Here is a 26,785-nt window from a genome sequence, read left to right as displayed (position 1 = left end):
TAATATAATTTCAGCATTTTTAATTTCAATAAAAGAACATTTTGAATATGCTTTACTTTACTAAAGCTTTTGTTATTCAAAAGAAAATTGATGTTTAGTTTTAATATTATCTTTGATAAATTAAAATTTGGAGAAAATTAAAAACAAAGAAATATTCCCTAGATTGAAGTTATACAACAATCTTTGTTAATATTTCTTTTATGTAAAAAAATATTTTTAATTCTCAAAAAATTCCTAATTTTTATCTCAAATATTTGTTTTGAATTAACCCTAAATGAATAATTTTAGACTTGAAGAAGGATTGGTGAAAACAAAAGGAAAATGAAAGTCGGAGGCTTTATGCTTTGAAGTAAAAGAGTACTAGAGCGATCCCCTAACCCATGGATCAATCATATGATCATACGATTCCAATTTTATTTTTATCAAAAATAGATTCGTTTAGTTTTTTTTTTTTTCCCAACAAAAGAAGCCTAGCCTTGATATTTATGGACCAAACTTGCTTGAAAATATAGTATTATGAAAGATCCTCCCCAAGATTAAAGTTGTTCATTTCACCACTTCAGATGAACCCTTTCAGAAACACTAGACAAGATTAAAAAGGAGTAAGTCATGATTAATTACTTTCAATTCCTATATTTTTGTTAATGCATTCTTTCGCAGGAATCCAAAATTAATTTTCTGATTGCTTTTGATGGAAGATTATCCAGAACCAGAATTAAACTTTAATTATAGTCCAATTTTATAATTCTAATACCATATTATTGGTAACGACAATTATTATACCGGAGGAGGCTGAGCCGAGGATTCTTCTTTTCCAACTTGCTCAACCCTCAAGTTAAGACAATTTAACTTCCACGAATTCGACCCATCTCCGCCTCCAGCGCCACCTCTCTGAAACTTGACCGAACCCGTCTTCGTAACAGACGGCGGAGTCCTTAAAAACACCCACCGGTCAGTATAACTTTTCCCCCTACTGCTTCCTTCACCTTTCGTTGAACTAGCTTCCATCCTCGAAACGACATCGTAACTCCTCGTCCGCTTCAACTTCCCGCTTTTCTCAATTTGCTTCCTGATCTCTTCTGGCAATCTTAACGTGAACCTTTCCACGTTTTCCCCGGGTTGAATCAGTGAGTGACCCGTCGAGTGAGAACGCAGAAACTTTCCCTTTACTTTCCCTCTCGGTCGAGTTCCTTCATTGACTTGAATGACGAATTCATTTCGTTCTTCAACTTGTTGTGTTGTTGGAGGACTAGACTCGTTGTTGTTGTTCGAGTTCAACTCAGTGATATTTGGGCTTGAATCTTCTTGTTTGGCATCGGAATCGGGAGTCAGTTTAGTTCGACAAACGGGACAGGTCACGTGGTAAGCCAACCAAGCGTCAATGCAATCAGGATGAAATACGTGATTGCATTTCGGCATTAAACGCAGCGTTTCATCATCTTCGAATTCACTCAAACAGACCGCGCATTCCAGAGCACCTTTCCCGATTTTAAAGTCTTTCACATAAGAATATATAAAGACCGGGAAGCTCTCGATAACCGCCGTATCAAGACCTTTTGGCCCGGAGCTTTCAACGGAGGAAGCTGCAGCCAAGGGTGCTGCGGTGGCGATGCCGTTGTATTCGTTGCAATGGTGGATGTAAATGGAGATGAAACCGACGAAGAAGAAAGCGCAGACAAGGACTATAACGATGATGGCCATGGACGGGTCTAAGTGAGAGTAAAGCCCATACGAATCTCCCCATGGCGGAGCTTCTGGCTGCGCCGCCACTAAGACAACGGTTACTATGTACAAGAAATTCCAACTGCTGAGATTTAACATCAAGGCCAGGGGAATCAAGATTTCGAGAAAGAAATAGAAACGGATACTCACGTCAGTGAAAAAAAAAAAGGAAGAACGGGAAGGATAATAATCAGCTGTCGCCGTGGGGGGGTTGTGGGAATAAAAATGAAGTAGTGGGTACGGACGTCACTTTTCACAATGGCTATGTTTTGAACACGTGGATATGTTAATGAGTGCTTTTATGAAGAGGAAAAAGACAGCTAAAACCCAGGTTGGCTGAGAAATCGGTGGGCTAAAGGCTTAGAAAAAGCCTAAAAAGGGGGATTAAAGTGAATAAAGTGAAATGACAAGGAAGGGGGTGGCCATTACCCACGTAGGGTTTGGATAAAATTTGTTCGTTTGGTTGCTAAGGAGACAAACTTATTTTAAAAACTCTTTTTGATTGCTTATGATCTGGTCCTTTTGTTCTAAATGCAATTTGCAATTTCCTTTTGCTGATTGACGTGACATTAGAATTGGTTCCAAATTCATAATTATCATCGAATGTCTTTGTCTTGATTTATTATAAAAGTAGAAATTTGTGTTTCCACCGTTTTTTTTAAATGGTTATATAAATTAATTAAATTAAATTTTTTTATTTTAAATTAATTTAATAATATTTAAAAGAATATAGATGTAAAATTTAATGTTATTTTTAAGGGTTAGTAAAATTAATGTCATACTAACAAAATTAAAAGAGAATAACTAACATCATTAGTATTCGATCAATATTATCAAATTTAATTAATATAAAAATGAGGTATAAATTAATTAAATTAAATTTTTTATTTTAAATTAACTTAATAATATTTAAAAGAATATAGATATAAAATTTAATGTTATTTTTAATGGTTAGTAAAATTAATGTCATACTAACAAAATTAAAGGAGAATAATTAACATCATTAATATTCGATCAATATTATCAAATTTAATTAATATAAAAATGAGATTTTTATGAATCTTAACATATAGATTAAAATTTAAATCTTACAATTAGTACATAAATCAATGACATAATTTGATCAAATTTTTTCCATAGAAAAAATTGGTATGCCTCAATGGAAATTAACTTGGTGACTAAGATTCCTTAACAATATTTTTTATTTCATTCTATGAATTGAATCAAGCGTAATTTAATGTTTAGATATTCCTCCACTCAAACACTTCCTTCCTCTACAAGTGAAAGACTATAATTTTTTAAATCATGTTCCATCTCATTACCTTCGACCCTTTTTTATGTTGAGTGTCACATTAATTAAACTCTTTCATTTCGTATAAGCCATCTAGTATAACAAGTAAAATGTTTGGAAGGTCTCATATGTTGAACGTAATTTCTTGGTTACTATTAGTGTCAAGTTTCGATGTAAGGATACCCTTGGAAGGACAAGAAAGGGAACATAGCAATTAGATGTAAAAGCAAAAAGTATTTCCTGCGTTTTCACTCCGATGCATAAGTCAGAGATAAGAATGAAAGATGTTGAAATGAGAGAAGAGTAAAGGGTTAGGGCAAGATGGAGCCTAGGATAATAACGCTTGGATATCTATATTTATAAATGAGAAACAAGGGACAAATGAGGGATAACAATGACGTGATCGAGTTAATGTGGCACTAAACGTGTCATGCCAACCTAATATGTCAAATCAGTTCAAATGTCTGAGATATCTCTAGTTGTTTGCCAGGGGTCTCTAATGGGGAGAAAGATCATCATGCCTTTTGGGCTATTAAATACCCCTAATATTCTATCCCCCACAGAGCAGTTTGAATATCAAACTGTTAGGTGTGTGATTAATTCATTTCACATAGGTCGGCTAGCTAAAAGGGGCAGCGAGGAATTTGATCTTTTGCAATTGAGGTCGACATGGAGACTAGCATTAAGGGACTATTTATCATCCATTTCGACTCGAAGTGCCATGATGTATGTCGACCTAATGTGAGTCCGATCTTATGTGAGTGTGGTTTAGGTTAAATATATAATTGGTTTGAAAGTTGTCAATGTATTTTTTATTTAGGATGATTTGAGGTCAAGATAAGAGGTTTGAAAGAGTTGAAGAGTTCTTTTGGTAGATGTGAGATTTAAATATTTTTTTATAAGCTTGAACTTGAATCTTTGTTTAAACTTTGGTGATGAACTGACTACCAGTTCACTAGATCTATTTAACCTGAAGACTCATCCGATTTAGTCGATCTCACCGCGTTAAGTGGTTGAGATTGCATTAAATGAGAAGATAATTGGTTTTGGTGGTAAAATTCAGAGTAAGAAAGGTGAAAAGACACTTTTTAACGGTGCTCTTACACATGGCACAATTTAGGTGATCCATCTGATATGATGTGCGACTACATAAAAAGCTATTGAGGCTTTTATTTTTCATTTTTTTACTTTTTGCTTGCCATCCGACTTGAATTTTTTGACCTAAAAAGATTTTTATCTTTTTTGACCTTACTATTTTTTTCCTTTCATCCGTTTTCACCGTTTTCCTCGGTATATTCTCTCTTCATCAATTTTTCTAGTTTTAGCTCCAATAAAATTAAGAATTTCAAGGTAGAGTTTAAAAGAGGTCAATTCAAGTAGGATGACAATGATCTAATCTCACTAATCATTGGAGGTTGAAACTATCACAAGATGGCCTACCACCTCAACCCTATGTTTAAGGAAAGGCAATGTTGGATCAATGATAAAGCTCAACAAGAAAATAGTGAGTCATAAGCATAAAAAAACTGTGTGCCTATATAGCTTTTGATTTAAAAAATCCATTTCATTTTCTTGTTTTTTAAGTCAGTACGTCTTCTACAATCAACCTTTTCTTGTCTTTGGTTGTTCCCTCTTCTAGGGTCCAACCTCATCTAGGGGTGTAATTAATTGAGTTAGAGTTGATATAGTATTAAGCTCGAGCTCGAGCTAAACTCCAAATTTGATGCTTGAAACTCAGCTTGAACTCAATCAAGGTTTTTTTTTTAGTTTGAGCTTGACTCGAGATAAAAATTGAGCTACTTGAGCTTGCTTGATTAGGTTCGATTAACATATAAAAATAAGCTTGATTCTTGTATTCGATAAAAGTTTGATTATTTGTGTTTGCGCTCAAACTTGAGTTTGAAATATTTTATCAATTAAAATAATTAAAATATATTAAAATATAAAAGCTCGATTAGACTCACGAGTAACTAGAGCTAGGTATAAGAATGTTCAAACTTGACTCGATTGATACGTTAAGCTACTTGAGCTCGAACTTGACTTGATAATAACCGAGCCAAATTTAAGTCTTATTTGAATTGAACTTGAGTAGCTTGCGAGTATTAATGTATCATTTACACCCCTAGCATCATTAACCTTCTTCTTTTTCTTTTTCATCTGCTCATTTTCCTATAAATACTCATGCTATTTTTACTATTCTTTCTCGATCAACTTTTATTGACCTCACCTCTTCTCCTAAAGAATTTTTTACTCTTTATCTTCCTTTAAGGTTGTGGTGCTTTCTGCCACACCTCTAACTTAAAATTTTACTCCTACTCTCTATCACGAAAAGGGTTTCGATAAAAAACAAAAAGACGAGAGTACTTTTAATGAGAAAAGTGATAGGGATGAAAAGAGTTCTTTAAAGTAAAATGAATTGGCCAAGGCTCCTATATACGCCTCCTAAGACCTAGGTATGATCCCCAAGGACATGATAAGAGAACTAAAAGGCAGGGTCAATCCTAAGGATAGCCCAATATGTGTTTAGCTCATCACGTCCATGCTATGGGAATGAACTTTTACTTTCTTAAAGAGGGGTATAATGTACTAATGCTGAGCTTCTTAGATCGGGTCATAGATAAATTAGAGTGACATCGACTTTGGGTATATTAAGATTCATTTATGGCCAATCTGAGGTTCTTCTTTTATTTTTTATTTGTTTCAATTGTTAATTCTTATAATTTAACAAACATTTAGCTTACTCCTAATTTTATACGGTGCATAGTAGGTTTTATTATTCATTGTCAATATTTAGATATTCTTTTTTATCTCTCTTTTCAAAGAATTCTTTTTTATTAAAAAATACCCCAGTGATAAAAGGTGGTTTTACGATTTAGCTCAGCCTAATAAAAAGATGTTTGCTAATTGCTTGAGCTATATCAAGAACTAGAAGCTGCTCTTCTTCTATTTTTAAAAATAAAAAATATAAAGATAATGAGACTAAGGTTGAGGCCTGTAAGGTAATAAATGAGTCTAGTAATTTTGTAGATGTGCCTATTGCTCTATCTATTTTGGACCTCTTTGATCAAAAAAATAATGGAGCACACTTGTAAGGAAGAGCTCATCATAGATGTCTATGAGTTGACCTTTCTTGAAGTAATAAACGAGATGAAATATTAGGGTAAGTGTGAGGTAACCTTGTAGGATATTTGTTTTGTTTGTTTTTTTCTTTAACTCTCAACTCGATTTTGCAGAGATGTCTACCAATAAGAATTTTGACTTTTCCTTTTTTCATCACAAGTTAAGGTAAAAAAAAAGTCAAAATAAAAAGATTCAGCTCGATACCCCCTTTTAAGGGGGAATAAAGTCAGTAACCCAATAGTAAATAAGCAACTAAGCTTCTTAGCTTAGTATTTTTTTGCTAAAAAAATACAATAACTATATATAGGGAGTTCTCTTTAGCAGTTCCCCTTCTCGCAAAGAAACGAAAGATCGATGCCTTCTCTTTTACTTTAGAGAATCTTGAGTTTAGAGTTTTAAGGCCCAACTTGAAAAAAGTTAATACCAGTTTGAAGTATACTTTAGGTGACAACCCACTAGAGAACCTCGATGTGGCTAGAAGATTCTGTAAGGTTATGGTCATTCATAACAGTAAGTATTATTTAACTTCAACTCATTTTTTTCCCTTGCTTTTTGTTTTTTATTTTGCTAAGTCTAAATTCATCCTATGCAGTTTATAAAAAACTTTTTTTTGAGCTCGTTGACAACACCAATCAAGCTTTCCATCACACTTACCCAGTTATGGCCCACCTGCTTAAGGTTAAAAAAGACATGACTGTCTTAGGCAAAGAGTATAAGAATAGCTTAGATGCCTTACGTAGTGAGAAAAAACTTCAGTGTTTTTTACAAAAAAGAGGATGAGTAATGAAAAAAGATCAATGAGCTGACAGTTAAGCTAGAAAGCATACACATCGAGAATTTCTCAGTAGAGTCTATAAAGAAATAGGTCGAGCTGAAACCTAGTGATGTTCAGGCTGAAATTACAAAGTTGAGGTTCAAGCTTGAAGCTAAAAAGAAAAATAAAAAAGAGTTAAAAAAAAGTTGTTAAGAAGTTTAAAGCCTCCAGTGAATTTCTTAAGCTATAAGTGAAGTTCTCTAAGTAGAATGTCCTTGGTGCTTTTAAGTTAGCAAAAAATGAGGTGCAATTTAAATTTGCTAACCTCAACCTTGACATCTCTAATATTGACTTGAACAACATTAGATCAAGGCCCTCTGCAAACTATTTTGATGAGAAAAAAAAAAAAAGATAAAGATGAAGCACTAGATGTTAAACTCGAAGTTGCCATAGGCTTAAGGCTAAAAAAGGACCAACTGATGTTATGGTTGTTGTTAGAGGTGTTGATGCTTGAGCTTCTTTTCTTTTCTTTTTTTTGTTGATTTTTGTAAATTTTTGTTCAAGGTGTGAGGTTGGGTTTTTGTTATGACTTCAATTTGAATCACTCTGCACAACTTTTGTTATTTAATAATTTTTTGTACTTACCTAGTTGTTATCAATAAGAAGTTTAACATTTTGCTTCAAGTTTCAGTTTGATTTTGCCTCATTTATTTAGTTTAAAATTTCAAGTTTAAGCAAGAATAATTGTTCATAAGATAACCTTGTGGCTTAAGCTCTGCAACTTAGCTCAAACAATTAAAAATAACTCAGCCAATAGTTGATTTGATTCAAAATAATCCAACAAGTTTAAGCTCGATTCAAATGAACTTAAAATTTACCTAAATGTTCAAGAATATCCCAAATTAACTTAAAAATCCATCTTGATACAAGTCTCAGGTTGGATTGTATTAGGTTGGTTGAGGTTTGAGCCCAAAGATTAAAATAAACATTATCATATTTAACTTTAAATTTCAAGTCGGACATATCAAGTCAGAGACACTATTTTAGGACTAGCACTAAACATGATCATTGTTAGGTGAACATAATATTTATGACTTTATTGATTTTTAGATTACAATGATAAGCTCATTTTAGTCTAAGTTATTGATAATACACTTTTAGATTATCTGCATTTCATGCATTCGATAAGTGATTGTCATTTATATCCTATAATTTATAGGTCACATTATGGACAACCTTCTTAACCACATAGGGTCCTTCTTAGGTTAGAGTTGGTTTGCCACCTTGATCATTAACTATTGAGGCTTTAATTTTTTTAAGTACTAAGTCACCTTTAATATTTTTACATTAGACATTCTTATTGTAATAGTTAGATACCCTTTGTTGATAAGCCACTATTCTGGTTAAGGCCATGTTTTTTTACCTTTTAACTAAATCTAAGTCAGCCCTTAGGGCCTCTTTATTTCCTTATTTTGACCTTAGTTTGACTCTTAAGCTTGGGAGACTTATCTTAACTAGCACCACGATTTTTATTCTAAATGCTAAGTGGAAAAAGGTTTTTCCTATGAGGAACTTTATAGTTATCCTTAAGGCTTTTAATACCCTGAGGAGTTCGTTGACCCACTTCATCTAACCTATTCTTCAGGGACTCAAATATTGTTTTATTTGTAGCCTTCATTTGCCCATTGGATTGAGTGTGGGCAACTGATATGAATCTTGGATCAATATGGAGTTCAAACATGATTCTTTATATCTCAGATATTTAAATTAATTACCATTGTTTGTTATTATGGATTAAGTTAAGCCGAACCCATAGACAATATTAATTTAAGCAAATTTCTTGACTTGGGCCTTTATTGTAGTTGCTAGCACCTTAGCTTCAAGCCACTTTGTGAAGTAGTCTACCACTACTATGACAAATCTCTTTTGGCTTGTGACTGAGGTGAATAGTCTGAAGACATCCATCCTCCACTGCATGAAGAGTCAAAAACTGATGATAAGAATGAGTTCGATTGATGAAAAGTGTTATACATGGGTAAACCTCTAGTATTTATCATATTTTTTTACTAGATCGATCACATCTCTTCTGATGGTAGGCTAATAATAATCCTATTTGAGTATTTTGTAAGTAAGCGGTCGAGGGCTGAGGTGATTTTCACATATTTCTTCATGAATTTTTCTTATGACATAGTTTGCTTTTTTGTCATCCATACATCTTAGGAAAGGTAGACTAAAAAATCTTTCGTATAATTTTTCATTGATTATCATGTACTGAAGAGCCTTCATCATTAAGGCTTTAACATGGACCTTATCCTTAAGTGGCTTTCTCATAGTTAGCTGTGTCCTGATTAGGGTTATCTAAGTTTTTTTTATTTGTTTGACCAATTCTCCTTAATGTTTTTTTTGTGTCAATTATTCACTAGAACTTGGCCTGAGTTCTTTGTTGTTATCCCTAATGCCAATTTGGATAGGAAATTTGCTAGTGAGTTTTCATATTTTGATTTTTTTTCACCTTGACTTTTTGGAAACTGGCGATAAAAGTGAGCACTTTGTCTAAATATCTTTGGATTCTTTCATCCCGAGCTCCGAACTCACCATTTATCTAACCAATCATTAATTAAAAGTCACTATATACGATTATATACTTAACATTTAGCTCAGCTGCTAGTTTTAAGTCGACTATCAATGCTTTATACTCGACCTCATTATTAGATGTCTTAAGTCTAAATTTCAAAGTGTACTGATATTGTAGGCCTTTCGGGCTGATCAAAATGAGGTCGGCTTCGTTGTTGTGGCTAGTGGCTAATCCATTTATCACAATGTATAGATCTGCTGACCTAACGTAAGACATGGATAAAATAAAGACGTTACCAATCTTTTTTGCTAAGGTGTGATTGGTCACCAAATTTGATCTAATCCACAAAACTAGATTTAGGTTCAAAAGTACGGTTACGCGTAAGAAATGTTATACACCTCACAGAACCCATAAAAAAATGGTAACAGTTTGATTCCAAATTATCCAAGCCTTAAAAATGCTTATGCTTTTACCAAAATATTAAATATTAAAAATTAGTCTTAAAATTATCTCAATAGTTTGGTAGCAATTTAAGATAATTTTTTTACCTCAAGAGTATTCATGGAGACTAGTGTCCTACCTTGAATAGGCTCCATTGTTGGATTTATTAATGTTTTATTCAAAAAAATTAGTAAAGTCTCCAAATAGTTTGGTAGGACTTACTTTGAAGAATCTTCCAATAGTTTAGTGAGATTTTATTTAAAAACATTTGTAAAAATTTTAAGAATTTCATTAAGTCTCTCAATAGTTTGGTAGGACTTAATTTAAAAAGCAATTCTCTAATAATTTTATAGAATAGAAATTTATTGTTAAATTTTACTTTTGAGAAAATTCATTAAGTTTTTCAATTGTTTGGTACGACTTAATTTAGGAAGTAATTCTTCAATAGTTTGAGGATGAAAATTATTTTTTTTATTATTTTTTTTGAAATTTATTTTATAAATTTTTTTAATAATTTGGTGAATTTTATAAAATTTAAATCCATGAAACTTTTTTGATAATTTGGTACAATTCATGAATTTATTTGAAAAGATCTTTTTTTTAATTTTATTATTATTATTTTTTATTATCTTTTCATAAAAAGAGTTTTTGCTAAGTATAAATAATAAGTCACTCAATAAAACAAATAACTAATAAAATAATATAACGAAAAAACTGAAAAAAAGAACCAAAATCAAAATGTAAAATAAATAAAAAAGCCAAAATCAGAAAATAAAATCAAAATAAAAAAATGAAAACTTATGATTCGGGTAGGGTTAGCACACGGGTCGCCAGGTAAATATGCGGATCTAAGACTTTCAAAACGACGTTGTTCTGGCGTTGTACAAAAGCTACTCCCTCAACTTTTCTCACATAACTTCTTTGCCTTCCTTTTCTAGCACTAAAATCCTCTATTTTCTCTCTAAAATCCATTAAGAACACCAATCGAAAACTAAAAATTCTTAGCAATTTTTGGAAAAATCATCAAAATTTTATCAAAAAATTCAAATGTTCGATAGAAAACCCAAATTTCTCATAAATTCCCAAAAAATCCCAAATTGTTTTCTAAAAAGCTCTAAAAATCTTTCAGAACTTCAATCTAGACTTTAAAAACCTATATCCCAACCTAAAATCCAAAAAAAAATTAAGATCAAAATCCATAAACCTTACTACTAGAAATTTTTTCAGACTTGTGACATCAGTAATTTTTTCCCCTTCAACCATGTCCTGTCATTTTGATTCTTAGTTCAATTTATAGGCAGTCTTTAGGAGAATCTTTAGGAAATGAACAGAACCATCTCAAGCTTGGATCATGGGATTGGGTTTTGTCCAAATGTAATCTTAGGTTTCTAACTTGATTCCAATTGATTTCAGTAATTACACTGATTTTATTTTGCGTTAAAGATCTTTGACTATGTTGATGAGATTTTGATTTGACTTATTTGAAATTTTGATTTCCTTATTCAAGTGCAGATTAGAATGAAAAGGAAATAAGAACAAAAAAAATATAATAATAATATAATGTAATGATAATATAATAATAATGATAATAGCAATAACAATAGTAATAATATAGTAATAATATAATATACCAAGATAATAATATAATATCATATACTATAATAGTAATAAAATAATAATATCATATAATATGCTATATTATAATAATAATATATAATAGCATATATATTATAGAAATTTGACCCAATTGGTCCTAGATATAGATTGGTGTCTACACCATCAACAAAAAGTTTTCCCTTTTTTTTTTTTGTAACTTTCACATTCTTTTCGAGTTGTTCATTAAGATGAGTTGATGCGAGCTCTACAATGAAATCTACCAACATTTAGGATTTAAGGGTTAACCTAGGGAGTATATGTAGGTCAAATTCATTGAAGTTCTATAGCCCACTTAATTAGTTTTTTTAATAGTTTTTGCTTCTGTAAGACTTACCTTAGTGGTTAGTCAGTCAATATGTGAATCGTGTGAGCTTGAAAATATGATTTGAGTTTTTTGGCCAATGTGACAATTGTATAGGCTAATTTTTCTAGCTTGGTGTAGTTTATCTCTGACTCCGTCAGTATCTTGCTCATAAAGTAGACTAGTCGTTACCTCATTTTTTCTTCGTTGATCAAGACCAAGCTAATGGCCTAATCAGTGGTGGCTAGATATAAGTACAAGGTCTCATTGAACTTTGGCTTGAAAATGATAAGTGGAAAGGATAAGAGCTCTTTAAACTCATCAAATACTTTCTGACATTGAAAGGTCCATTAAAAATTGGAGATTTTTTAAAGATTTTAAAAAATGACAAGTATCACTCTTCTGATCTGGATATAAACCTACTTAAGATGGCTATTCTTTTAGTTAACCTCTGTACCACTTTCATTGAGGTCGATGCTTTCATGTCCAAGATTACCTAAACCTTCTCTAAATTTGTTTTTATCATTTTCTTATTGATCATATAGTCGAGAAATTTACCCGACGTGACTCTAAAGACATACTTGCTTGGGTTAAACCTCATGTTCTATTTTTTCAAGGTGTCAAAAGTCTTCTTGAGATCTTTTAAGTGCTCGACTAAGCTTTTATTTTTTACTATTATGTCATCCATATATACTTTCATATTACAACTGATTTGATTTTTAAAGACCTTATTAACCAGTTTTTGGTATGTTGCCATTGTATTTTTTAAGCCAAAGAGTATTACCTTATATTAATAAAGATTTTTCTTAGTGGTGAAAGTCATTTTTTCCTCATCTTTCTTCAACATTTTAATTTGGTTATAGGCAGAGTAAGTGTCCGTAAAACTAAGGAGGTCATGCTCAACACTATCGTCCACTTGCCAATCTATGCTTTATTAAGGTCAATAAAGTCAATGCACATCTTTTATTTTTTGTTGTGTTTCTCAACTATGACCACATTGACTATCAATTCGACGTAGTAGACCTCTTTAATGAAATTTGCTTGTAGTAGTTTGCCAACCTCCTCCTCAATAGTTTTTTGTCTTTTAGGGGCAAAGTTCATCTTTTTTTACTAGCTTGGTTTTATGTTTGGGTTGGTGTACAACCAATGGACCATTTTCTCGGTGTCAATACTGGGCATGTCAAATAGTGTCCAACTAAATAAGTCAACATTATTCCTTAAAAGTTGGATTAATTACTCTTTATGTTTGAGCTTAATTTTGATCTACATATATTTTTCAAAGGTATTCTCCCAAAATAGGATGGATAAAAGGTCTTTTATGGACTTAGGTTGATTTTCATCTGTCTCAGGTCTTTGATTAATTATTTTTTTCTATTCAATTAGGTCGATACTGCTTCCTATGGAGATAAATTCTGATATGACAGTTAGTATATTATTGATAAAATGATTAGAATGTATAACTAAAAAAAAATATGTTTATATTTAATTTCAATTTTTCTTTGGCCAGTGTGTTAGCTCGATCCCATTAACACGTGAATATTCATCTCGACTTAAGAGCTTGGTCACTTTCAAGATCTATTCAAAAATTACAAAAAATTATTATGTATCTTTTGTTAAAGTAGAGCTTAAGAGCTTATAATGACTTAAAGATGCATTTCTATCAGGTCGATTCTCTATTATTGTGGGTATTTACTCTTGTTTTCTTGCTTTTCTTCATTTTCTATTGCTTGCTTCTTTTTTGACCTGAGTCAAACTACTATTTTGCATTTCATCCTTTTTCTTTCATTGTTGTGACATAAAATTGTCGTGCTATGAACTGCTTTCCCTTTACTTCTTAAATCCTATGGAAACTTTACTTTCAGATGGGGAGCTAAGTCTATAAACCACATAACTGACTAGTTAAGTTAGCCTAGTATCATGTTATAAATAGATGAGATGTTTACAACCATAAATTCTATGACTAATTTGATCTTCTTCAATTCTGTCTCTAAAGAGATTGGCATTTTAATAATTTTTTTAATTGCTACCTGTTCATTTTCAAATTCAATTAGGGCCATAGTGATCGACTGTAACTGATCTTCTTTGATTTTCATCTTTTTCATAGTAGCGTGGTATATAACATTGGTTGAGCATTCATTATCAAATAAGATCCTTCTAACCATGTAATCGTCCACAACGATCGTGATCACTATAGCATCATTGTGAGGGTATTAGATTCTTTTCAAGTCCTCTTAATAGAATGAGATCGTTTTATTTTTTCAGTCTTTTTTTTTTGTCGAAGAACCAATAGTCATGACTATACCTTAATCAAATTTCTTTTTAGTCGAAGTGGAGCTTCCTTTAGTAATCATATTGATTACCCGATAATTGGTTTATTATCTGTAGCTCAGCCCTCATTTCATTTTTGTCTCATCCCTTTGAACTTTTTCTCTCATGTTCTCTTTTAGTTTACTTTCTCTTTCCTTTATGGGTTTTCTTTGGTCCTTTTTGTAGTTCATCCTATTTGTCATTGCCTTTGTTAGTTCACAAACCTCCTTAGCATACCTTTTTTTTATTAGAGTTTTAATATCATTTTTCAAGTCGACACAATCTTCGGTGTTTAACCTATATCTCTATGAAAGGTATATCTTTTAGTTAGATCCCTTATTGTATTTTGCCTTAGTGGCTTTAACTATCTGAGCTCATGCTTTCTTTCAATTTACATCAGAATCCTCTTTTATGAGGTATTCAGTGTTGTGTAGTTTCTTTTTTCGTTAGAGATCTTGGCCCTATATCATTTCTTTTTTAAGGAAGGATTATAGAAATTCTTATCTTTTTTTTCAATCGAAAATAAGGGATAAGCTTCTCTTACCTCAACCACAGAGGAGAGGTTCACCTTAGCTATTTCTTATTGCAGTTTCAACATTTATGTATTTTTTAGCTACAAGTAGGATGTTTGCCAAAGTCTTGGGTGACTCAGCTTAAAATGGTATTTTTTTTCATTGAGTAGACTTGCTAGGGTAGCTACAGTAGTTGTTTGTTTCAAGTTTTTCACTTGTAAGGCTTTTTTGTTAAAATGCATGACAATCCTTCAAAGATTTATTTCGCCCTTAATGAATCGACATCAAGCTTAATGTCGTCTTTTTTGTTCTTCGACTATTCACAAATCGAGACAAAAAGAAATGGTTGAGTTCTTTAAATGTTATAATCCACTTTGATTTTAAGCTACTCTATCAAGACCAAGCTGTGCCCTTGAGGGTAGTAGCAAGGTTTTTACACATCAGAGTTTCGTCTACATCCTGCATCTTCATATTAGTTCTATAAAATTTTAAATAATTAAAGGGATCAAAATTTCTATCATAAGTTTTTAAGGTTGGCATTTTAAACCCCTTTGAAGGCATAGCTCTGCCAAAATTTTTTAGTGAATAGCAAGGTCTTTAAAAATTTAAACTTGTCTTCAAGAGCTACCATTTTCGCTTTTAATTTTTTCTTCATAGCTTGCATCTGAGCTTCCAGGTTTTTATTTGGTTGGGGTTCCAAGTTACTTTGATTTGATCTTTGGGTTGTGACGTCTATTGAGTTATGACTCAAGTATTGGTGAGTGACTGAAATATCATGTTATTTTTCCTTAGAGGTTGAGAATGCTTATACTCTTTTATAGCTTAGCTATCTTTCTACGGCTTATTGACTAAAGGTGACCGGGTCAGGTATTTTTAAGGCCTGTGGTGGGGTTATAGTCTGTAACATTTGCTTAAGGGCTTGTATGTGCTCGGTTAGAGCTTGAAATTGCTTCATGGTTAGACCGACCTGTTGTGGGGCAAGTCGATTTGAGTGCTGGCTATTGTGTGTTTTTGTTTCGACCAAGATGGTCATTTTTCCTTCATTTAAAGCTCTTTTCCTTGGCATCATCGTCTTATGCCCGATTAATAAATAGAAAGTCCCTTACTTGACGCGCTAAATATTGGTGCCAAGCTCTAACGTAAGGATACCCTTAGAAGGACAAGAAATGGAAGAGAGCGATTAGAAAGAGTGGCTTTATATTCAATTTGAATGCATGTAATTCAATTTTCAAATAATTAAAAAAAAATTATGATCATTTCTAGGGGGATTAATTTCATATTATTATATAAATGTTAAAATTTAATGCATAATTATGAAGCAATTAAAAAAGGTATTTTAGCAATTTTAACTAGAGAGCAATATCGCAATTTCGATTAATTATAACATAAAATGTATTTTCATAATTATGGTAGGAAAGATATCTTATGAAGCAATCAAAAGGGCATTTTTTTGTAATTATAGCTAGAATGTATTATAGTAATTTTAGCCAAATGTAATATGATAGGTATTTTTATAATTATAATAAAAAGGGTATTATAATAATTTTGGCCAATTATAGTAAGAAAAATAAGAAAAATATGAAAAAGAACACATAACAAACAATTAGTATCAAGTGAGTCATGTGAAAAAATTAATTCAAAAAAAATGATTAAAAATTTTAATTATGAAAAAAGTTAAAAAGGTAAAAAAAAAGTTTAATATAAGTGGGTCTCAAATATAAAAAATTTTAAAAATATTATTTTATAATTTTTAAAAGTATTTATTAAATAAATTTAAAGAAAAGTAAAGAAAAAAAAACAAAAATAGTAAAACCTAGAAAATAATATGTGATAGTCAAAAGGAAATGAAATTATAAACTATACATCATTCAAGCATATTCCAAAAGAATAAAAAGATTAATTATTTTTTTATTTAAAAAATTAAAAAAGATTAAAAAATGGGTATACGTATGTCTCATACATAAAAATATAATCTTTACAAATATATATTTTTATAATTTCAAAATAATTTATTAATTTTTTAAATGAAAAAATTTTTTAAAACAAAAAAATAAAGATCAATCATAGATTGACATGTGGCATCTTTATGTATAAAAATTATTATTAAAATTTAAAAAAATGGTTAAAAAGATAAAAAATAAAGTGAAAAAGCAAAAAAAAAAAAGGGTGACACGTGACTTGGGCTTTATCATGTACCATTCATTCGTACATTAATGGATTAGGTGGGTGGTTGTGCAGTGTGGCATATCAAAATTTTTACATTAATTTATTTAAAAAATTATTTAATTTAATCACATCTATAAAATTGCTTAACATATAATTCAAATAATAGTATAATGTGTTAAAAATTTTTTTTTATCAATGGTATTTATAGATGTTTTAGTTGGAGAATATTGGTAAAAGATTAAAGGTGAAGTAGCCCAAATCTATAGCCAAAAAGTATGACAAGGGGTGCTGAAATTGGTTTCACAGTACGTGCTCCAACATTTAAGTTAGTGAAATATTTAGGGTTTTACGAGGAATAAGGTGAAATGTATTAAGGAAGTTGTAATGGAGGAAAAGTGGTTAAGTTTTAAATTTTTACGTATTTAGATCTCTTTTTATCTTGTTTTATTAAATGTTTCAAACAAATTAAAAATCAAATGTTTAATTATAAAGTGATGTTTTGATGGAATATCAATAAAGATGTTGGGTGATTTTTTTTTGATAAAAGGTAAGTTAATTCTTAAAGAGAGATAATGTGATAGCTTAACATGTGTTGACTAAGTGTATAAGAGAGTTAATTATATTGACAAGGTAAATATGTGTAACAAATTAAAAAAATTTACCATCTAACATTCGATTTAAAATATTTTTTATTCAAATTGTTAGCATTTCTCGAAAAAAAAAAAGGCAATTCCTCGTTCTTGATTTGTAGTATTTCCTTGGGCCTTCAAATGAGTAAGCTGGGTTTTCAATGGGCTTCAAAATTTTCAAAACGACAGTCTTTTTTTCCACGCAGAACACGAAATACGGAAAAAAAAAAAAAAAGAGATTCAAAAATTTCAAAGATCTCAATCCCTCCAAAATTTCGTAAATAGGGCTTGAAAATAAAGATGTTTAGAGCCTAAACAAAAAAATCCTATTGGTCCTTTCTATTTCACGCGGATCACAATCCCCGTCACACCTTCTCTCCACCGTACGATCGGAAAGGAAAAAATGGAAAGATCCGCCCCTCCGCTTCAAAATTTCAAATCTCCCGCGCTTCTATGCTCCCCTATAAAAAACCCCAACGCCCCCTCTGATTCTTCGTCCAAAGTTTTCTCTCATTTTATCAAGAAGCAGACAACTTATCACTAGAACCTAGTTTCATCTCACTACCCAAATGGCTCGTACGAAGCAAACCGCTAGGAAATCCACGGGAGGCAAGGCACCAAGGAAGCAGTTGGCCACAAAAGCAGCCCGAAAATCAGCTCCAGCCACCGGCGGAGTCAAGAAGCCCCACAGGTTCAGACCAGGAACCGTGGCCTTACGTGAAATCCGAAAGTACCAAAAGAGTACCGAACTCTTGATAAGGAAACTCCCTTTCCAGAGGCTGGTAAGAGAAATCGCCCAGGATTTCAAAACCGATCTGCGGTTCCAAAGCAGCGCAGTGGCTGCTCTCCAGGAGGCGGCTGAAGCTTACCTGGTTGGGCTTTTTGAAGATACCAATCTGTGCGCAATTCACGCTAAGAGGGTTACTATAATGCCTAAGGATATCCAATTGGCTCGTCGGATTAGGGGCGAGAGGGCTTAGAGTAAGGCTTAGTTTTACTATTTGCTTTGGCTGTTTCTTGTGGGTATGTTTTAGGGTTTAACTGGGGAAATGTGGAATTGTAAAGCCGTCGTGAAATTAGCTTTACGGTTGGTTTAATGTTATTGTCTTTTTAATCTTATGTGTTTGTTCATGGTTTTGTTAAAAAGATGGGTTATTTTTTTTTATATGGTAATGAGTTTTGCAAATCTACCAGGCCCAATTTGGAGACTGAGCATGATTACTCAATCCCTTTGAAGTAAAGCTCATATCTTTTTATATATTTATTCTCCTTTTCATTTGGTCTCTCTTTGCGATTGACGGCGACTGGTGTGGCTGCCAGTCGCAGAAATTTGGATTGTATGAACGATGACAATGATTTTTTGAGGGACAGGCAGGTTAAGATTTTTTTATTAGGGAATTTGTTTTGTTTTTCTTTTCAATCATTGTTTTTTTAAGCAATGATTTTTGTAATTAATAAAATTTAAAATTTAGAAAAAATATGATGTGGATTTATTAATATGTCATTTGATATTTTAATAAATCCACATTTATCAATAATAAATTAAACAGTCACATTAATAAAATCAATAATTACATTAAAAAATTAATAATTACATTAGATTTTTACGAAAGAAATTTAATAAAATTAAAAATTGAATTAAAATGATTAAATCAGACTAGATGTGAATGAATTTTATTACATGCACTAAATCTTTAATTTTGGATTAGTACAGGAGCACAATAATTTTCTCTTGTCATTTAGTGAGTAATAAACACGTGGAAAGAACAAAAGGGGAAGGACATGAGTGGATAAACCAGGCTATAAGGCAAAAACCAAACCCCATCTATTTGCTCCTATTGCATGAATTGAGCTCCCTTTGCTTCGAAGTCCATCCAAGAACCCCAAAGAAAGGCTCCCATCACCACCTTTCGTGTTCTGTATTATACATACAAATTCAAAACAAGATCAAGGCAAATAAAATGTAGGGTCCAAAACCAGAGAGGGGAAGCGCACAAAAGATTATATTCCTTCTTTTGCATAAAATAAATTACGTTTTAAGTTTAACAGTTGTAAATTGGAAGTTGAATAGTGCGCAGTATCCAAAGGTCTCTAATGGTTAGATGACGGGGAGATTGCTTGTTTTGGTTTCTTGGTCGTACGGACATTTCTTATTCTCCCTTTCTTTTTCTGCCGGGAGACCAAGTTGATCAGAGAAAATAAAAATGTCAGTCCAATTATTTGGAGAATATTTCATCCACTATACTTGCTTCCACAGTTTCAAATATATTCAAAAAAAGGAAATTCAGTACCCGCAAATTTTCCGTTTTCAATTTTTCTTTAGTCTTCTTTGTATGCAAAGTACATTTCTTTTTTTTTTTTTCACATGAAACAAAGGAATGGTCTAATTTCTGAGGCCCCAAAGGCCAAACCTAAACCTGTATCTGTTGGAGCAGTTGAAACTTGATCACACTTCTTTAATATGAACATATTTGATTAAAAAATATATATATCTCTAAGAAATATAAAAGCAAAAAGGTTTTTTTTTTTCTTTTTTCTACTCGAATTAAAATATTGAGATGGAACACCTGTTTAAAATAGAAGTAATTAATTGGCCAGCCTAACAACCAAAAGCACACTATCTTCTCTTATATAAGCCTTCACCATCTGCAACAACCCACAAACCAAGCCTCCCATATTTGACATAAGGCAAATTAACATGTCCTGTCTAGCAATTGGTGCCATCACCCAAATAACAAATGGTGTTACCTCTGTTGACTGCCAGAAACATGTCCGGTCATGGCGGCTTCTGCGTTCCCTTATGGAACTCCTTATCCCAAGTTGCTACTGCACCTTCATTGAAGACCAAGAAATCAAACAGGATTGCCTTCACAGCTATTATCCAGGGCATTTTTACAATTCTTCTAGTGTAATTACAGGTACCGTCTTTGGTTATCTCAGGGGAAAAGTCAGCTTTTGTATCCAAGCAAAATCCAAGTCCACCAACCCAATTCTCCTCCTTGAATTTGCGGTCCTTACAGCAGTTTTGGCTAGAGAAATGCAAGGTGATATCTTCCGAATTGCTCTGGATTGTTCCAGTTCAGGGAATAAAGGAAATTCTGATTCTGTTTTGTCCATGCCAGCGTGGACTATGTACTGCAATGGATGGAAAGTTGGCTATGCAGTTAAGCGGAGGCCATCAAAGGCTAATATGGATGCATTAAGGCTAATGAGTTCAGATGTTGTTGCCGCAGGAATGATTACTGGAAAGGAACTCGATCGTGACTATGAACTTATGTACCTGAGGGCTACTTTGAGAGAGTTCGTGGTTCATCTGATTCTGAATCTTTCCATTTGATTGATCCAGAAAGGAACGTTGGTCAGGAATTTAGTATTTTCCTTTTCCGGTCACAGTGACCTTGGTTCTAGTTCATCCACAGATAGTTTTTGATTTCAAGTCTAGCGGCGGGTGTCCTGAAACCAGTTTTTTAGCCCGTCCCCCTTTTTTGAGCTGTGCTCATTAGCATAGCGTTAGCATTCGACAAGCCATTTATCTTGATTTTAACATGCAAATTTAGGCAAACAATAATGAAACTGTGTCCTAAGAACAGTAACCTGACATAAATCCTGTCTCCTCCGATGGGATGAATTTCTTAAGGCTTAATTATAATACTATGACAGAGGAACATCTCTCATGCAAGGGTTGAATATAGATGAACCAGTAAGTTCATAAAAGAAGCCTTTGCAAATTCGTGAGAATTTGAACCGGTCAAACTTCCAACACACCCAAAAAAAAAAAAAAACATAGTAACATCATCACCATTTTTTAATTGTTTAGCAGGAGCAAGAAAATCCAACTTTCCCCCCTTTTTTTTCTTCCAATTTCTTCATAGCACCAGTGCACCAGCATAAAATATTTCTTTTTGCAGCTGAAAAATGTACATTTGCCCAAATCTGTTTCGAACCCCCTTTATTATTCTAATCTATGAGAAGAATATTTGATGACCTTCATTGAATCAAAAGCAGTAATATTCCAAAGAATATACGATTCAATAACTATTGCCATTGCCAGAGATCTAGACTGAAAAAGAAAAGTTTTCTGTGTTAGAAATCCGATAACTTGAGAATATTATCCTCTCTCGATATTGCCATACTATACATATTTTTTTGTATGAATATGTAGATGAACAATTGAACAGTTAGTTGAATTGTTGTGTTTTACCTTCCTCAATTCTTGCTTCAAGAGTCATCAGAAATATCCTCTAGATGATGCAATATTGGCATTTGTGTACACAAATGGATACTGGTTCTAACCATCCAAATGGAGAAAGATAGATGAAATCCCTTTTGATTTTAAGAGAAGAAGAGTATATATTATTTTGGAAACAGACCTAATCCGGAAGGCAGAAATGGCCAACCCTTCTAAGATTCATGATAACCAAATTAAGGAGCACTTGAAGATGTGATCACGAAAGTTTGTTCTTATGTGGAGCATGTAGGTAGGGGTGAGATAAAAGCTTTCTCTGCAGAAGGCCATGGTAGGATTTTAAATGTGGTGGAAGAACTAAACAGTGAGGGATTACGGGTTATAGGTGTTGCAATAAAGTATACAACAAACGGTTAGTTTAAACATCCTATAAACCATTGTGTTTTTGTTCTTATTTTCTTGCTATTCCTTTCTGTTTTGCCTTTTTCCGTGCATGAATTTCAGAAAGTTTCTTCTTGGTAATCAACTTCGACTACATGCTAGATTAGTTTTTGTTTTTGGTGGAAGAAAAGTTTAGGGTGAATGGAGTCTTTTCCATTATAAGGAATCACAGGTTTTAAAGAAAACTTTACAGATTACTCACAAAGGAAAATTGTTGACAACGGGACTTTAACCTTAATCTTACATGCGAAATATTTGAACTTTACTAACTCAACTAAGCTCTACCATAGATGATATTAATTCACCAAGTCACCAAACCCTCCAAAAAAAAAAAAAAAATGACAGTACAAATCACTTGGAGCTCTCATGTCGAGGGTCCACTTTACTTAACCAAGAAGAAAAGAATGTGAACGCTCTTTGGTATCAACGGGAATAGAATCCGGAAAAATGACAATATATAGCAAAGCTGGATTTTTATATTTATTTTTGGCTAGAAAGTGGCAATCTTCAGACTTTAAAATCTTCTTTGTCGTGAAAAACACGTTCATTTTCAACTTAACTTTCAACGAAGAAGAAGCAACATGTTACTAGTCTTCAAAATGCATTTTTGTGACGGATCTGAGACTCAACTTTCAAGATTGTGACTCTAAAACTCAAATATGATTTAATTCGATGTCTTAGATCAATTTAATTATCACGATTCATATTTTTATGAGATATTATTCATTTCGGCTCTCCTTTGATCTTATAATTTTATCTCACAAAACGAGAACTCATCATCTTCAATAGCACATCGTCAGTACCCCTAGAGCTAATCTGATATCATTTGTTACGGAACAAAACTCAACCTCCAAGTTCATGCGACTCCGAGACCTGAACATAATCTTATCTAGCATCCAAATTCGAAATTATTACGGTTCACACTATTTTGATGTATTATCTGTTTCGATCCTTTTTGATTTTACGATTTTATCCCATAAAAGATATTGTACAAAAAAAATATAATGTGAACTTTTATATCTTATAATCAATTTTAATACATATTCGAGATTTTTGACCCACATTGCAGGACCGTGACATTTGAGCTGCCACTTTAAATTGGTGAAACATTTCAAGATAGTTGTTAAGAAAACATTTCAACGCCATTGCCAATATTTATTAGATAAGATTCCTTGCCCATATTTTCTTTCAAAGCGAGTAACAGGGTGTTTGAGTGAAAATTTTAAAAAATACAGGAAAAGGAATATAATCCCAACCTACGTTATTCAGATTTGGGTGTTGATAGGACAAACGTGAATATGTGCCTGATACAAATTCATTCATTTTTTTTTTTTTAAATTCGAGTATACTTATTAAGCGATTATTTCATGAAAAATTACGAATTGAAGCAATATAAGAAATAACATAGATTCAAATTGGTATTGCTTTGAAGATTTGAAGCTCCTTCAGCTTAGTGACAGTGACAACAGACAAGTGATCGGGGTTTTGGCAATTTTGAGATCAAGTTGGAGACTTGGATACAGAGTAAGAGAAAATAATAAAAACAAACCAATATTATACACAATGCTTTAGCATATCCCATAGCTGCTCTGTGAATCTGTAGAAAGTGGTAAAAATTAAACCAAGGGTTTTATCAAAACAAGCATAATTTTATTGCTAGAACTCAGAGCAGAAAATGAAATATATATCAAAATTATCAACAGCATCCTTCATCTACGATGAAAACCGGCCTGTAACAGAAAAAAGGAGAAAGTGTGGATTTAGACAGGCATCAAACAACTCAGAGACGCAAGAAGTTGAAACTTGAAACTACATATGTCAGATAATTTTATTACTCAAACTCAAAATTTTTGTACAAAAACAAACTATTCTTTCTAGGACTTTATAGATAACTGGATTCTTCATGTATTCTGGTGCAGCCTTAATTTTATTATGTATAACTGTCCTTGAATTCACAAAGGCAGAAATCAGTATTGGATTTTGATTTTTTTGGATAATAAGAATTTTCCACCAGATGAGAAAGATCTTTTCATTGAAATAGGCCCCTTGGATAAAGAACGCCCAATTGAAGAACTTTTCATCAGCTTGCATATGCTTGAACTTTCACTGCCTCGCTTAGCAAGAATTTTCCCCTTCGGATGCTTTAGCTGTTGTAATTCAGTGTCCAAACTTCCATGATGTTTATGTGCTCCAATCCGAAGACCAGCTACATCGCTATAAATTTCCAAGGCAGAGGATAAATCCAATGAAACTGACCTCCTCATCGGTTGAACATCATCCTGAACTCCGGCTAAATCACTTAAGACATGAGAATCAGAATCAGAAGACCTAGTTTTAGAATGAACCAAACTTTTCTTCGAATTTTCAGAAGCGTTTACATCTTCAGTTGGACAAGTTCTCAATTCACTTGTTCCACCTTCTGCAACATCATTTCTCCCAAGACCACCAGAATTCTCTGAATTTTCAACCAGGGTTTCGTTCCTTGAACCTGAACCCATCGAATTAGGCTCTGATGCACTCGCCTGAGCCACCATGGTTTCACAAACAACAGGGGCACGACACAATGGACAATTTTTATGTGACCTTAACCAAGTATCAATACAAGGAAGGTGAAAAGCATGGCTACACTTGGGCAAAAGCCTAAGACTTTCATCTTCTTGGAACTCATTCAAGCAAACAGAACACTCAGTTCCTTCAATCAACCCTTCATGTTTTTTATACTTAAAAACTGTGATGGAATCAATAACTGACTGTTGGAGACCAACAGTGTTGATGTGCCATATGGGGTTGTCTAAATGTGGTCCTCGTTCTTCTTCAAGAAAATCATCTCGAGTAGCAAAAATAATAGGTGAACTTCTTCTCCTTGAACGATTTCTCCTGTTAAAATAAGATCTAACAATTGCACAAAAAATAGCAACAAGAAGAGCAGCACTTATCATACTTCCCATGATTGTCATGCCAGTGATCATCAAATTACTTTCCTTACGATCAGTAGGAGCATTATTAGAGCTAGGAGGTGGCGGCAGTGGCAATATCTTTCGTACTGGATCTGGCGGCAGTTCATGCTTGGGCTTACATAATTGATCACAGTTCTCATGCTTCCTTGGTCCTCTGTTACAATAACATTTTGGTGGTGGCATTAGATATCTAGAAGCGTGATGCATTGCGAGAAACAGAGAAGGAAACAGAGGAAAATCAAGCAGGGGTCTAAAGATTCATGCCCTTTGAGCCTGGAAGAAGGAAGGTACGAGAAGAGAAGAGATTAAGAAATTGCTTTTGTTTTGTTTTTGTGGACTATCCTTCTCCATAGAATGAAGGCCAGAATTAATGGTGTGACAAACAAGTCTGGCTTTTGGGTTTACTTTCTTTTTGTGTTTTTTTTTCATTTGAGACATTTCGCTTTCAATGAAAGGCTACTCTGCGCATATGCATTTACTTGGTAGTTTCGTTTTTCTTTGGCTTTGTCCAAGTCAAGAGACACATTGCAGTCAACTCCGCGTAAACGTTGGCGTAGGTTTCATGGGAAAGAAAGGGCACAAGGGGCCCCACCCTTTTCAAGGGGTTGATTCCTTTTGCAGTTTTAGTCTACCAAAGCCCAATAGCCCGTAGTCAATGATTTACGTAACACTTTCATATGTGTAGAATGAAGAATCGGATAGGAAAGGGTTGCAAAAAGCACCAATTCCCTTGTTTGGGTAAGATAAAGGAGGGAAAGGGAATAGCACGGCAATCTTTTTCAATAATCCAATGGGGGAATAGAAAGGAAAGTAGATAACTAAGCATTTGTTTATTTTTATTAAATTTGATATATAAGATGATAGATAAAATAAAATGATAATTATTTTATATTATTTTTAATTTGCATCAAAAGAAATTGATATTTTAGCAAAGAGTATTAATTATTTTTTTGGTATAAGATAATTTAATTCTTTTAAAGTAAAAAAATTATTTTTAATTCATGAAATTAAGTTTATATGTCCTATTATAATTTTAAAAATTATATTAATAATTTAATTATATAAACTTTGAAAAAAATAATTTTGATTAATTAATAAATTATCATATTTTAATCTTTATATACATAAAACATAATATAAAATAATATTATTTAATTTAACTCTATTTATAATATTATTTTTTTATCCTATTATAATATTATACATCAAATACATTATTTATTTTATAAAACGATGATATTAAGTTATTAGTATAAAGGACAATCTTTATAAAAGTCAGTATTTGATATACACATTTTATTTTTAAATTTTTTTTTAAATATATCATAAGAAATATGTGATCATTTTATTAATTTCATTTGTAAAATTTAAAATCTTTACCGAGATGAAATAATTTCTCTATTTATAAAATAACACACTAGCTGATTCTTTCCTTCCCCTCTTAATTTTGTGACATCCAAACGAGGCAATCCCTGTCTTTCCTTTCTCCTTCAATCTCAAGTCACAAAACATACCATCACTAACCTACTCCCATGAAAATCATGCTATCAAGTTGACAACATGGCTAATCTTGTTAATAAATAAGAGATGATTTTTTTTTGCCCAAATAACTTGGTCAAATTTTCATGTATCTCGTCCCTCTCTTTGACGACAAAAGCTTACTCTTTTAATTAGAAATCGGCCCTAACCAGTAACAACTTTTCATGTGCTATAAGCGAGGTCATCAA

General features: G+C 32.5%; 2 protein-coding genes and 2 pseudogenes across 3 annotated transcripts; 2 read left to right on the top strand and 2 right to left on the bottom strand.

Annotated features, from left to right (window-relative positions):
* Window positions 1–458: 458 nt before the first annotated feature.
* LOC111300682 (E3 ubiquitin-protein ligase ATL6 pseudogene) lies at window positions 459–2,138 on the bottom strand (annotated as a pseudogene). Its single transcript, XR_016329533.1, has one exon. The product of XR_016329533.1 is annotated as an E3 ubiquitin-protein ligase ATL6 pseudogene (transcript).
* A 15,827-nt stretch (window positions 2,139–17,965) lies between these two features.
* LOC111299876 (histone H3.2) lies at window positions 17,966–18,647 on the top strand. The gene has a single exon (XM_022895378.2). The coding sequence runs from the start codon at window positions 18,044–18,046 to the stop codon at window positions 18,452–18,454; it is 411 nt and encodes a 136-aa protein (XP_022751113.1). The 5' UTR covers window positions 17,966–18,043; the 3' UTR covers window positions 18,455–18,647.
* A 1,457-nt stretch (window positions 18,648–20,104) lies between these two features.
* Window positions 20,105–21,116, top strand: LOC111300681 (protein MIZU-KUSSEI 1-like; annotated as a pseudogene).
* Window positions 21,117–23,897: 2,781 nt separating this feature from the next.
* Window positions 23,898–25,473, bottom strand: LOC111299874 (uncharacterized). The gene has a single exon (XM_022895377.2). The coding sequence runs from the start codon at window positions 25,263–25,265 to the stop codon at window positions 24,069–24,071; it is 1,197 nt and encodes a 398-aa protein (XP_022751112.2). The 5' UTR covers window positions 25,266–25,473; the 3' UTR covers window positions 23,898–24,068.
* Window positions 25,474–26,785: the final 1,312 nt, after the last annotated feature.

The sequence above is a fragment of the Durio zibethinus genome, chromosome 18, assembly GCF_047325235.1.
Source record: "Durio zibethinus cultivar Kanyao isolate XHJ-2024 chromosome 18, ASM4732523v1, whole genome shotgun sequence".
NCBI classification, from domain to species: domain Eukaryota; kingdom Viridiplantae; phylum Streptophyta; class Magnoliopsida; order Malvales; family Malvaceae; genus Durio; species Durio zibethinus.
This window is presented reverse-complemented; position numbering and strand designations above follow the sequence as displayed.